Below are 13,170 nucleotides of genomic sequence, written 5' to 3'. Positions count from 1 at the left end.
GGGGGTGTCTCGGCCTTGGCCGAGACACCCCATGGGGGGTGTCTCGGCCATGGCCGAGACACCCCAAGGGGTGTCTCGGTTTTGGAGCCGAGACACCCCCCTAGGGGGTGTCCTCAACCAGCCCCCTACCCCTCTCCTTTTCCTATAAATAGGCCCCTAGGGCCTCCATTCTCTTGGCCTTGGTTTTGGGAGAGAAATTTCAGATCTAGAGCTTTAGCCTTTGAGATCTGAAATTCCAGAGAGGAGCGGCGAAGCCCTGCCGGAGGAAGGAGTCGGGGTTTTCTAAGAGAGCGGCGAAGCCCTGCCGGATTGAGGAGTAAGGATTTCTTCATCAGCCCTTCATTCACCCCCCTTCTTTTCCCTTAGTGTTGCCCTTAGCGGTGATACAAAGGAGAGCTAGTGCCTCGTTTTAGCCGAGACATAAGCTTTACACCTCTGAGATCTCACGCGGATCGACGGGGTTCTGTTTCTATATCCCTTCGCGGATAGACGAAACTCTGCCGGATTATACCGGAAAAGAGATCTTGAAGAGTCGGCGGTCCACGGATATCAACATCCCCGTCACAGGCCAACAACCCACGCAAGCGAGACCGCACCAAACCGGGACCTCGTGTTTATTTTCGTTTAAGTTGTAATATCTTTTGTTTTCATTTTATTCTGTTGTAACGCTTGAAGTTGTAACAGATCTCAAAAAGAGAATATCAATGAAAACAGCGACTTTTACCGAAAACAAGCTGGCGACCACAGTGGGAGCCAACGATCTCGCCCCCGAGATCGTCGTGACGCAACCGGCCTTCAAGATCCGGGTGAATGAAGAGGTCGAATACGAGTTCGACCAGAAGAAGTTCGAAGAATACCTCTCCTCTTCCTCCTCCAGATCTGCCTCCCCGAACCGGCGCAAGAAGACATCCGCTTCCAAGAACGTTCGTGGGACTTCCAACTCAAAGAACCAAGAGCCCTCCGCTGCCTTTGCACCACGCAACGTCCCCATGTTGCTCAGCATGGTCAAGACAGCAAATCCAGCTCTCCCATCAACCTCAAAGGCGATGGATGATGCAACTCCGATTCTGTCCAAAAGGGCACTCCAAAGGCGTCGTCAACGCCTTGCTCAACAACTCGCCAAGGCCAGGGAGTCAAAAGATGGAGTGCGCTATGCAGAGGACTTGAAGTCAAGGCAGCGACAAGAGCAACGGCAAGCAATCAACCTCCCCTCCAAAACAGAAGCGAGTGAGTGGATCCGTGTCAAGAGGAACCGCTCCACGCTCGAGGAGCGAATCAAGAAGCGCCGTGCTTTACTTGCGCATGCCCGACTCCTCCTAAAGAAGGCGGAAGAAATGCAGCAAGAAACGGCGGTCAAAGCGCCGACCACAAGCAAACGGGTGTGGGTTCCCAAATCGAAACCAACACTTCCAGCAAAGAAGGGTGAAACCATCGCCCAAAGCTCCTCCAAATCAGGTCATGTTTCTACTATCCCGGCACCTTCAACGGCGCCAAGTAAGAAAGGGGATCATTCAAGATCCCAGGTTCCTTTGACAGGTCACCTCGGTCCCTTACCGGCGAATCGAGGTAGAGTACCCGTCAAAGAACGACTGGGACCATTGAAAGGTCCCCAAGTTTCAAATCAGACTGGGGGTCGATTTAATCCCCCCAATAAAGAAAACAAAGGGAAAGCCCCTATCACCGACCGCATCGGATTGCGAGTCGAATTAAAAGAGCCCGTTCAGTTCATACGCTCACAAAAGCGTAAGATTGAACGGGCCACTCTTGATAAAACTAACCAAGTGTTGCATTCCCAAGGGGAAGCACACTCATCTGAAGATGAGAGTGTTATACTAAGGGACACCCACCAACACTCTGTAGGGTGCTCCAGCTATCAAGCTGATGAGTTGTACTACAGAGCTGGGGGTGTGGGTAAATCTCGAAAGAGATATGTGCAGGATATGAAGTCCCAATGCCCGTGTGCAAGTATCATCAAGACGGTGCTGTCGGAATGCCGCTGCAACAGTCCCCCAAGAAGAATCTCGGTGTTCGAGAGACTCTCCAAGCCGAGGCATTTCCACAAGAAGAAATTGCTCCGCCAAAAAGACGAGTATTCAAGAGTGTCGGTCAACATGACCGGCCGAGGGGAATCAACACCACACTTCAGCATAGAACAGCTCGCTGAGGTATCCCGGTGTATAGCACGGATGCGGCCCGGAACCAGCGGCCGGAAGGGCTACCAAAGAGTACCAAAGGGCCTCTCTCTGGAAGAAGAAGAATCAGATGCTGATTCAGATACCTGCTCCGCCGTCGCATCAGATGACACGGCTTCAAGTGCGGGCCAGCCGTACGAATCACTCATGATCAGTGCCGAACAAATGAACAAAATGCTTGAAGACGCCCTAACTCGGCAGAAAGAAGCTTTCAAATTCGAGATGGAAATGACCCTACAGCGGATGAGGGAGATGCACGATCAGCAACTCGCAGCTTTGACAACTCATCAAGAGGAGCCCACTCGACCCAATCATCAGAACCAAGAAGAGAATGAACGGGAAGGGAATAATGTCATTATTCCTCCTGTCAACAACGACAACGGAAGTGGTCCGGTAGATGATAATGCCAAAGAAGACCACATTACCTCTCCCCAAAACCACTCGAAAATAGAAACGAGTGAAGACAAAAAGATGAAAGACTTGGAGAGCAAAATCAATGCATTGATGAATGCTCAAGAGGTAAAAAGGTCAGGTATACCGTGTCCATATCCGAGGGAGTGGGAATCCATTCCATATCCGGCAAAGTTTAATCTCATTAACTTTACGCCGTTTGATGGAAAGGGTTCCCCTACCCAACATTTAATCTACTTCAAGTCTCATTTAGGAATTATTTCCGGAAATGAGCCCCTCATGGTGCGGTCATTCGTCGGCACTCTTCGCGGAGCTGCCTTCGACTGGTACCGCCGTCTCAAGCCCGGAAGTATCAACGGCTGGGATGACATGGAGGACATGTTCTTGACCAATTTCTTTGATGATGACACCGAGGTTTCGATCGGCACGCTGTTCGATGAAAAACAGAAGAATGGCGAGACGGTTGAAAACTTCGTGAAGAGATTCCGGAACAAAGCTATGAATTGCAGGGACCCGGTCAGCGAGGAATTCATCCTCGAAACTTGCCACAACAATTTAACATTGGACATCCTTGAAGCCATGGGAACGGCACCGCCAACGACCTGGAAAGACTTGAAGGTGAGAGGGGAAAGAGCCGAGCGACTCCTCAAAAGGAAGAAGGCTGAAAGGGGCCAAATACCAAACAGTGTCCCACAACAGAAGAACTTTACCCCTAGGGGTAAGGGGAAAACACAAGCAAATGCTGTAGATGCGAATCAAGTGTTTGAGGTGCAAGCACAGCCGCAACAGCCACAGCAGCAACAGAGGGCGCCTCAACAATCGAGATGGCAACAACAGCCCCAAAGGCAAAAGGCCGCGGAGCCGAGGTTCCCAAAGACCTACTCGTTCAAGGAGGATGAAATCCCGGGTATCTTCAAATACCTCGTTCAGAACAACAAGATCAAGTTGCCACCGATTCAGGATCAAGAAGATGCCAAGAGGGTCAACGATCCGAAATACTGTGCATTCCACCGAGCGGTGCACCATCCCACCAAGGTATGCTACGCTCTCAAAGATAAGATTCAGGCCCTAATCGATGTTGGGGTTATCACCATGAAGCAGCCCAAAGAGAAGAAAGTGGGTGCAAACATGGTATCCATTAGTTTCGGGACTGTTCCCTCGAGTTGGTTCCAACACGAGCCGGTGATCAATGCAGCAGTGAAGACGGTGAATGATGATCCTCACCAACAGCGCCAGAAAGGGCTCGTGCCACACACAACCCCAAATGGTGAGATTCTGTGGGTTCATCCGGACTTGATCACAGATGAGCAATGGACCGGATCATCATCAAAAAGAAAGTCAAAAGGAAAAGGGAAATCTTGTTATGGAGCTTCTGCCATTCCAGGAGAAGAGGACGACAAAATCCCAACCTTTCCACTGTCTGAAGACGAACAGGAGGTCTTTGCAACCCGAAGCGGGAACGAGTATCACTACAAGTACCCAGACGCTTCCGAGCAATTGGGCACCAAAACCCCTCCTTCCAAAACGTTGGCAGAATTAGGAATCTCAGCAATTCCCCCAACACCCGCATCTGCGGAGAAAGTCCAGCAAAAGGAGAAGGGGAAAGAGCCTCCGCGGCAAGAAGCCCAGAACCCGAGGCAGTCTCGATTCAATCATCCGATTGGTAGAGACAAACCGGGAAATACGAGCTCACCGCCTCATTTCGACATCATGGCGCAGTTGGCCAACATCCCAGCTCGCATAACTCTATACGAGCTGTTGCGCCTTTCAAAGGACACAAGGAAAGCGCTGCAAGAAGCCTTAAGTGACTCTGAAGCTTTTCTGACTCGGATCAAGCCATCTCCAGAAGGACCAGAGCCGTCAGTTCAACAATGCAACCTGGCGGCGCAACACTTTCCCTGCATCTCCTTCACTAAAGAAGATATGCAGACGAAGAATTCAAAGCATGACCGACCGTTGTACTTTACCGGTCACATTGGCTCCAGCGTTGTCAACCGGATCCAAGTCGATCCGGGTTCCGCTGTTAGCATCATGCCATTCCGATTGATGCATCATCTCGGAATCCCGACTAGCAAATTAGCATCCACTGGCACTACGATTTATGGATTCAACACCAGCGGGTCTAGGCCCTTGGGGAAGATCCGAGTCAAGTGCCAGATTGGGGATTTGAGGTCGGAGGTCACTTGTTATGTGATTGACGCGGAAACATCCTATAACTTACTGTTGGGTCGACCTTGGATCCACGGTAACCTTATAGTCCCGTCAACTCTACATCAGTGTCTCAAATATGTAGACACAAACAATGAAGTCAAGACGGTGGTCGCGGATAAGCAACCGTTTAAGGGATTGGAGAATTACTTCACCGATTCCCTTTTATACGGCGCTGAATCCGATACTGAACCATCGGCCCAAGGAACGGACAGCGGAGATGAAGCTGATACCGAACCAGGGCTTGATTATGATGGTGGTTTTGTTCTTAATGACATTGTACCCATTGTAATCAATCTTGACGATGATGAATCATCGGAGAATAGTTGTAACTGGCAACTTGCCGAAGAACTATCAATAAACGATGATTTAGAGTATTTGATGTGTCTGGATGACGTCACTAAAGAGCTTTGTGATAATCCTGACCTACATATGCCTCTTCAGTCATTTTGTCTGACGAAAAAGCAGGTACAAGATCCATGCGGAGCGACGCTTGTCATCCCCGCGGGAAAATGGAGTGGAAAAGAAGTCGTCTACGGCAAAGGAAAAGAAGATCCGACACCCGATCACTTCTTAGAGGAAGAAGAAGACGAAGATAAACCTGCTCCTCATCTATTCAGATATGACGCAAAAGCGCGCGATATGATGGAAAAGTATGGGTATGACTTCACACTCGGAGAAGGTCTTTTCTTTGGTCGAGGCCCACGAGTTCCACCTCGAATGGCCTATGTACCGAAGGGAAAACCCGACGATTATTATCGCTATAAAAGAGGTCTCGGCTACGTCTCCTCGTCCGACGACGAATGTTGCTGGCAAATCATTGATCAGATCGCTAACAAGGCTAGAAACGGGTACTCTTCCGACTCTTCGGCTGGGGGTTCCGACACTAGCCTTGGCGAGACGTTCAAAAGGTTGATGTCAAATATGGTCACGGTCGATCCTACCGCAATAGAGGAAGACGACCAGATGCCAACATGGGAAGATCCTTGGGTTCACCACCTAAACATGCAGTATGGTGATAGGTTCGAGCAAAGAGAGCCTCCTACCGAAGATCAAGTACTCCAGGTGAATATGGGAACTGAGGAAAATCCTAAACCGATATTCATTAGCGATAGTCTTCTACCCGATGAGAAAGAAGAGTTAATCTCTCTTATCAAGGAGTACATTGACGTGTTCGCCTGGAATTATGAAGACATGCCAGGACTCGACCCGAACGTAGCAGTACATCGTCTCAATATCAAGATGGATGCCAAACCAGTCAAACAACAACAAAGACGGTTTCGTCCGCAAATGATGGAGGCGATCGAATCCGAGGTCAAGAAGCTTATTGACTCGGGCTTCGTTCGAGAGGAGCAACATCCAGAATGGCTAGCCAATATTGTCCCAGTCCTTAAGAAGAACGGGAAAGTCAGGATTTGTATCGACTTTCGGGATCTCAACACTGCTTGCCCAAAAGATGATTTTCCCCTCCCCATCACGGATGTCATCATCGACAATACGTGTGGGTTCGAGAGGATGTCTTTCATGGATGGTTTCTCTGGTTATAACCAGATAAAGATGCATCCGGATGATGAAAAGCACACCGCATTCAGAACGCCCCTCGGTGTCTTCTGTTACACAGTTATGCCCTTCGGCTTAAAGAACGCAGGTGCTACATATCAACGAGCTATGTCAAAGATCTTTCAGGATCATCTCCGAAAGACTGTTGAATGCTACGTAGATGATCTGGTCGTGAAAAGTCGTGATAAAAAGGATCACATCAAAGACTTAAAGACCATGTTCGACTTAATGCGAGCCCATCAGTTGAAGATGAATCCTACCAAGTCTTTCCTCGGAATGTCGAGTGGAAAATTCCTGGGATTCGTCGTCACCACCAAAGGTATCCACATCGATCCTGATAAGGTAAAGGCGATCAATGAATTACAACCTCCGAGAAACCTCAGGGAGCTCAGAGGATTGCAGGGGCGATTGGCTTATATCCGTCGGTTCATTTCGAACCTCTCAGGAAAATGCCAACCATTCTCCAGGCTCGCAAAGAAGGGCGTATCATTTGTATGGGATGAAGCTTGTCAGAAAGCATTCGAGAGCATTAAAGAATATCTCTCAAAACCTCCCGTACTCGTTGCACCGAAATCGGGCAAACCGTTCTTGATTTATGTCAAGGCGACGAGCCACTCATTAAGTGCATTGCTTGCACAAGATGACGATAACGGTCACGAGCAGGCAGTGTATTACTTGAGCCGAACCATGGTGGGCGCCGAGTCTCGATATCCTATGATTGAGAGGGAATGCCTCGCCTTGGTGTTCGCCATTCAGAAGATGCGGCATTATTTGGTCGGGCAGACCATTTACGTCATCTCTAAAGTTAATCCGGTTCGAGTATTCATGACTCAACCCGCTTCCATGAGCTGGCGATTAGCAAAATGGGCCTTACTCCTACCATTTACGTCATCTCTAAAGTTAATCCGGTTCGAGTATTCATGACTCAACCCGCTTCCATGAGCTGGCGATTAGCGAAATGGGCCTTACTCTTGTCCCAATACGACTTGCATTTCAAGCAACAGAAGTCGGTCAAAGGACAGGCCATATGCGATCTCCTCGCAGACAATCCAACAACGGACACCGCCGAAGTATATGACGATCTACCCGATGAGGCCCACGAAGTCAACGCAACTTCTCACCAACAAATATGGCGCTTATACTTCGATGGCGCTTCACGAGCGACTAATGTTGCAAGTGCTCCTGGAAGTTCTAAAATCTCCTCAGGAGTTGGAGTAGTCTTAGTTTCCCCAGGAAAACATGTGATGCCTCGCGCCTACTCGCTAACCGAGCCATGCTCGAATAACGTAGCAGAGTATAACGCATTGATTATAGGACTCAACTTCGCTAAGGAGCTGGGGGTGGAATATCTCGAGGCCTTCGGCGATTCTCAGCTAATAGTCAAGCAAGTCCAAGGAGAATATGAAGTCCGAAGTCAGGATTTAATTCCATACCATAAGATAGCAGTGGAGATAGCGGAATCATTTGAAGGATTCTTTATCGAACATATTCCACGGCTACAGAATACATATGCAGACGCGTTGGCTGCGTTAGCCGTGTCACTAGCGCAGCCTCCCGAAACAGAGCAGTTTGTTACGGTAAGAACTCACTAACTCCTAGTGCCGCTTTACAGTGAAGATGCCGAGGAAGAAGAAGTTCAGGAGGTACACGCTACTCAAGTCGAGTTCGAACCCCGAGATTGGCGCTTCCCCATCATCGACTACGTCTTGCATGGAATCTTGCCAGAAGATGTGAAGGAAAGAGAGTCAATCCGGCGAAGAGCACCCAGATTCTACTACAATACAGAGAATCGAACGCTATACCGCAGGGGGTACGATGGGTTGCTATTACGCTGCCTATCAACCAAAGAAGCTGAAGAGGTCCTTAGGGAAGCGCACGAAGGAGAGTGTGGCGCACACCAACCTGGTCCTAAGCTTTATGACCGCATCAGAAGAATGGGGTATTTCTGGCCTTCCATGATGAGTGATGCAATTACGTATGCCCGAAAGTGTGACGCATGTCAAGTACACGGGAATTATGTACACCAACCTCAAGTGCACGGGAATTATGTACACCAACCTCCGGAGCATCTGCATCCTTCGGTTACGTCATGGCCGTTCGAGACTTGGGGAATGGACATTGTTGGTCCTATAAATCCTCCGTCAGTCAAAGGCGACCGGTTCATCTTGGCAATTACCGATTACTTCTCCAAAGGGGCCGAAGCAATTCCACTCAGAGAAGTTAAGACGAGCAACGTCATTGGATTCATCAAGCACCACATCATCTATAGGTATGGTGTTCCAAGACGAATCATACATGACAACGGTCCTCAGTTTGTCAGCAACGCCTTCATAAGGTTCTGCGAAAAGTTTAAAATTCAGGACATCTCGTCGACGGCTTATAATCCTACAGCGAATGGATTAGCTGAAGCCTTCAACAAGACTATCATCAAACTCTTGTCAAAGATCGTGAAAACTAACAAACGAGACTGGAATGACAAGCTTGGCGCAGCTCTATGGGCCTATCGGACCACGGTGCGCACACCAACGGGAGCGACCCCGTATTCACTGGTATACGGATGTGAAGCTGTTCTTCCATTGGAGATCCAAATACCATCTCTTCGGATCGCTCTTTCAACCCAGATGTCGACCGAAGAACAACATCAGAAACGCCTCGAAGAACTCGAGAGGCTTGATGAAGAGCGCCTGGAAGCTCAACAACACATTGAATTTTACCAAGCTAGAATCTCTCGAGCCTTCGACAAAAAGGTTCGACAAAGGAGTTTCAAAGAAGGAGATTTGGTTCTAGCTGTGAAACGGCCTATGATCCTAAACTCCAAGAAGAAGGGTAAATTCGAACCCAAATGGGAAGGACCATTCGTAGTAGAGACAGTCTACTCGAGTGGCGCATATCGCCTTGTCACCAAAGACGGCGACCGGCTCATGATGCCGATAAACGGCAAATTCCTGAAAAGATACTATCCTTAGTATCTTTTTGGATAACCAATGCATCGGGAAGTTCCCGGAAGAATACCACATGGGTATTCTTAGGGATAACCCGGTCATTGTGGAATTGACGAATAAGAACTCTGCATTCGAACGCTGAAGGTCAGAATGTCTCTTCTTATTCCCATCAAATTCTCCAACTCTTATGAGTTATCTTTGGTGAGATGAGATCTAATCCTCCGATAGGTTAATCTTTCCTCACCAAACCATCCGCTGATCAAATCAAACGACAGTGGACCCACCAACATTTCCATCTGCCAGTCATTGGCGTATCTCAAACTCCAGTTTGGTCAAACCTTCCTACAGTTAAGGCCAAAGCCAAAATCCCCTCTCGATTCCTTCCATGAACGAGAGGTCCACTTGAAACAGTCAAACCTATAAAAGTTAGGATTGTTTCCGATCTCGCTTAGTCAAGCCTACACATGGTCAAGACTAAAGTCGAGTCACTCCTTTTCGATAAACGAAAATCCACCTTTGTCCCCTTTTTCCACCAAACCTATAAAAGTTAGGGTTGAAATTGGGTCTTCTCCTCAATGAATGAGGGGTTCTTTGGGTTCAAATGACCAATCCTATAAAAGGTAGTGTCGTTCGAACTTTTCCGATTCTCGGAGTGGAGATCCCACTCTTAGTTTCATCCTGCAGGATTCTGGGGGTGGAGATCCCACCTCGAGTTTCCTTTCCGCCTGAAGATAGAATATAAAATTCTTCCTCTTCGGCAACGGGAGATAGAATATAAAATTCTTCCTCTCTCGTTTCTTTTCCACCGGGAGATAGAATATAAAATTCTTCCTCTCCTCGGACCTTTCCGATGCTCGGAGTGGAGATCCCACTCCCAGTTCATCCTTCCAGATACTGGGGGTGGAGAATCCCACCTCGAGTTTCTTTTCCAGCTGAAGATAGAATATAAAATTCTTCCTCTTTAGCACCGGGAGATAGAATATAAAATTCTTCCTCTCCTCGGACCTTTCCGATGCTCGGAGTGGAGACCCCACTCCCAGTTCATCATTCCGGGTGCTCGGAGTGGAGATCCCATTCCCAGTTCATCCTTCCAGATACTGGGGGTGGAGAATCCCACCTCGAGTTTCTTTTCCAGCTGAAGATAGAATATAAAATTCTTCCTCTTTAGCACCGGGAGATAGAATATAAAATTCTTCCTCTCCTCGGACCTTTCCGATGCTCGGAGTGGAGATCCCACTCCCAGTTCATCCTTCCAGATACTGGGGGTGGAGAATCCCACCTCGAGTTTCTTTTCCAGCTGAAGATAGAATATAAAATTCTTCCTCTTTAGCACCGGGAGATAGAATATAAAATTCTTCCTCTCCTATTTTGACACAACTTTCAACTTCCAATCCGCGCACTTGGTGCATGGGGAATTTTATCCCGAATCCTAAGTAGGGATAAGTCAACACCTAACACGTGTTGCCGGGTAGCCTATTCCCGTAACAAGGGCAAAGTCTACGTATTCAAAGTCGTAGCATTAAGTCTAAGGGAGTTCATTCCTTTAGCATAACGTTACATGCGGAACGGATTTCAACAATCCGCATGCTAGCCCGATTCGAACGGTAATCGGTAAAGGCGTATCAAACCCGTTGAAGGCTGGGGGTTTGCCAAAAACCCCAAAGTCAACGCCTAACACGCGTTGCCGGGTAGTCTATTCCCGTAAGAAAGACGAAGTCTATGTATTCAAAGTCATAGCATCAAGTCTAAGAAAAGCAATTTTCTTAGCACAACGTTACATGCGGAACGGATTTCGACAATCCGCATGCTAGCCCGATTCAAACGGTAATCGGTAAAGGCACATCAAACCCGTTGATGGCTGGGGGTTTGCCAAAAATCCCATAAAATCTGTCATTCAGAAGAAATACAGACAAATCACAAGAAAGAAGCAAATGCGGAGTTTCTATTAATAGGTCAAGTCAAAAGCATACAACAAAGAGCTCATTAGCCCGAAGGCAACTGACGGCTAAGAATATGAGACTTTAAGCTAAAAAGTCTATCTGCATAACTCTGCTCAAGTCCCGCCTGCAGATCTGCTCGGGCAGATTCCTCAGAACAGCTCAAGATCTCCGCAGCTTCACTCTTCAACTTCATCAATCCCTCCTGAGTGGATCCGAACTCCTCGAGTACCCGGTCACGAGAACGCTCTAGTCCGATCAAGTCATCTGCGATAAGAACGGCGGATTCCTCGGCACGCTTCAAGGCCTCCTTCAACCTAGTCGCTTCCTCGCGATTCGAGTCCAAGGAACGGAGTAACTCAGCTTTCTCCCTATCCATCCTCGCCATGTTAGCCATTAGATGCGCAAGGGAGCTCTCGCGTGACTGAAGCTCACGCCCGACGGAAGATCTCAGTTCACGCCACTGCTCCATCCTATGCTCTAACTCAGAGGATACGAAAGAAGAAGCCCCGGTAACCTCCAGTTCCTTCAACTCTCGTATCTCTGACTCCAGGGCAGCGAAATCAGCAGTGAAGGAATCAGCCAGTTCCGGGTATCCTTCTTCCCTCATCATCGTCATGTGGCGAGAGAAGGAACGCCGGAACTGATCGAAGCCGCCTCCTCGGTGGAGAAGCTTCTCGATCAAGCCATTATACCAGGCGGTGAAGAAGCTGAGGTCCGTACGGAAAGCCTCTCCGTCAGGATCAGTATCGGCCAAAAGGCTACGGACACGCTCGTGCAAAGAAGATCGAGATCCTACAAGCAACAACTTGGAAGCTCAGTGAACTATCGAATATGGAAAGGAAAGTCAAAAGGCAGGTTCCGAACATACCGACGCCAACGGATGTCCCATCAGGTTGAGAGCCGACAGGCTCCGAGACAGCAGCAGAAGAGGGTACGTCAGCCCCTGCAGACATATTGCTCGCACCACTCGGCAGAGACGGGGAGGCACCACTGCTATGAGGACTTTCAACCCCGGGGACTGTAGCAGTATCAGGCTGAACGCCTGGTCCTACAGTGACATTCCTATGTTAACCAAATGGAAATTTGGACAAATAAGGAGAATCGGGATAAGAAGGTCGTATGAATACCTGCAATCCCCATGTCCTCAGATGCAGCCGGAATGCCAAGAGTCATAAGAGTATCGGCCCAAGCTGCTGGTCCTATGATGACACTCTCTTATTAGTCAAAATGAAAATTTAGACGAATAAGAAGAATTGGGATCTGCATACCTGTAGATCCATTATCCGCGGGCATTTGAGGGATGTCAGGAGTCATATGAGAATCAGTCCTAGCGGCTGGTCCTATGATTGCACTCATTATGTTAACCAAATGGAAATTTGGATAAATAAGGAGAATCGGGACAAGAAAATCGTATGCATACCTGCAATCCCCCCGTCCTCAGGAACAGCCGGGATGCCCAGAGTCATATGAGAATCAGTCCTAGTGGCTGGGGGGGTGATTGCAGTCAAAAGACAGATGAACATAAGAAAAGTACAATATCCCTGAATCGTATGCATACCTGCAAGCCCGTCACTCTGAGGCAAACTGGATATGCCAGGGATAGATATTGCACTCATATATTAATCAAAAAAAAAACAGATGAACATAAGAAAAGTACAATATCCCTGAATCGTATGCATACCTGCAAGCCCGTCACTCTGAGGCAAACTGGATATGCCAGGGATAGATACCGGACTAACTCCAATGGTTGACGCTGCGATAATCAATCATTCATTAGTCAAGTAAAAGATCAGGCAAAAGGAGGAGAATCAGATATGTACCGGTAGGTGGATCATTCCCAAAGAATGATCTCTCGGTCCCTCTGGAAGTCTGCTCAGCCAACATGTCAGCTAATAAGCCGGCATCCGGCTTCGAGAA

General features: G+C 48.3%; 1 protein-coding gene and 1 long non-coding RNA gene across 2 annotated transcripts in view; both read right to left on the bottom strand.

The window, feature by feature from the left end:
* Positions 1–12,393, bottom strand: part of LOC109828383 — a 16,165-nt gene extending 3,772 nt beyond the window's left edge. Inside the window, exons 1-2 of the mRNA XM_020395394.1 lie at positions 12,381–12,393; positions 12,122–12,301 (exon numbers count right to left, since the gene is read on the bottom strand). Coding sequence (XP_020250983.1) covers positions 12,122–12,301; positions 12,381–12,393 — 193 coding nt within the window. The remainder of the gene's footprint in view (positions 1–12,121; positions 12,302–12,380) is intronic.
* Positions 12,394–12,415: 22 nt separating this feature from the next.
* On the bottom strand, positions 12,416–13,038 carry LOC109828385. Its single transcript, XR_002243669.1, has 3 exons — positions 12,935–13,038; positions 12,522–12,593; positions 12,416–12,452 (listed from the first exon to the last, which is right to left on the bottom strand). It is a non-coding gene; the product is annotated as an uncharacterized LOC109828385 (long non-coding RNA).
* Between the last annotated feature and the right edge of the window lie 132 nt (positions 13,039–13,170).

This window comes from Asparagus officinalis, unplaced genomic scaffold (assembly GCF_001876935.1).
Source record: "Asparagus officinalis unplaced genomic scaffold, Aspof.V1 AsparagusV1_Un1258, whole genome shotgun sequence".
NCBI classification, from domain to species: Eukaryota; Viridiplantae; Streptophyta; class Magnoliopsida; order Asparagales; family Asparagaceae; genus Asparagus; species Asparagus officinalis.
This window is presented reverse-complemented; position numbering and strand designations above follow the sequence as displayed.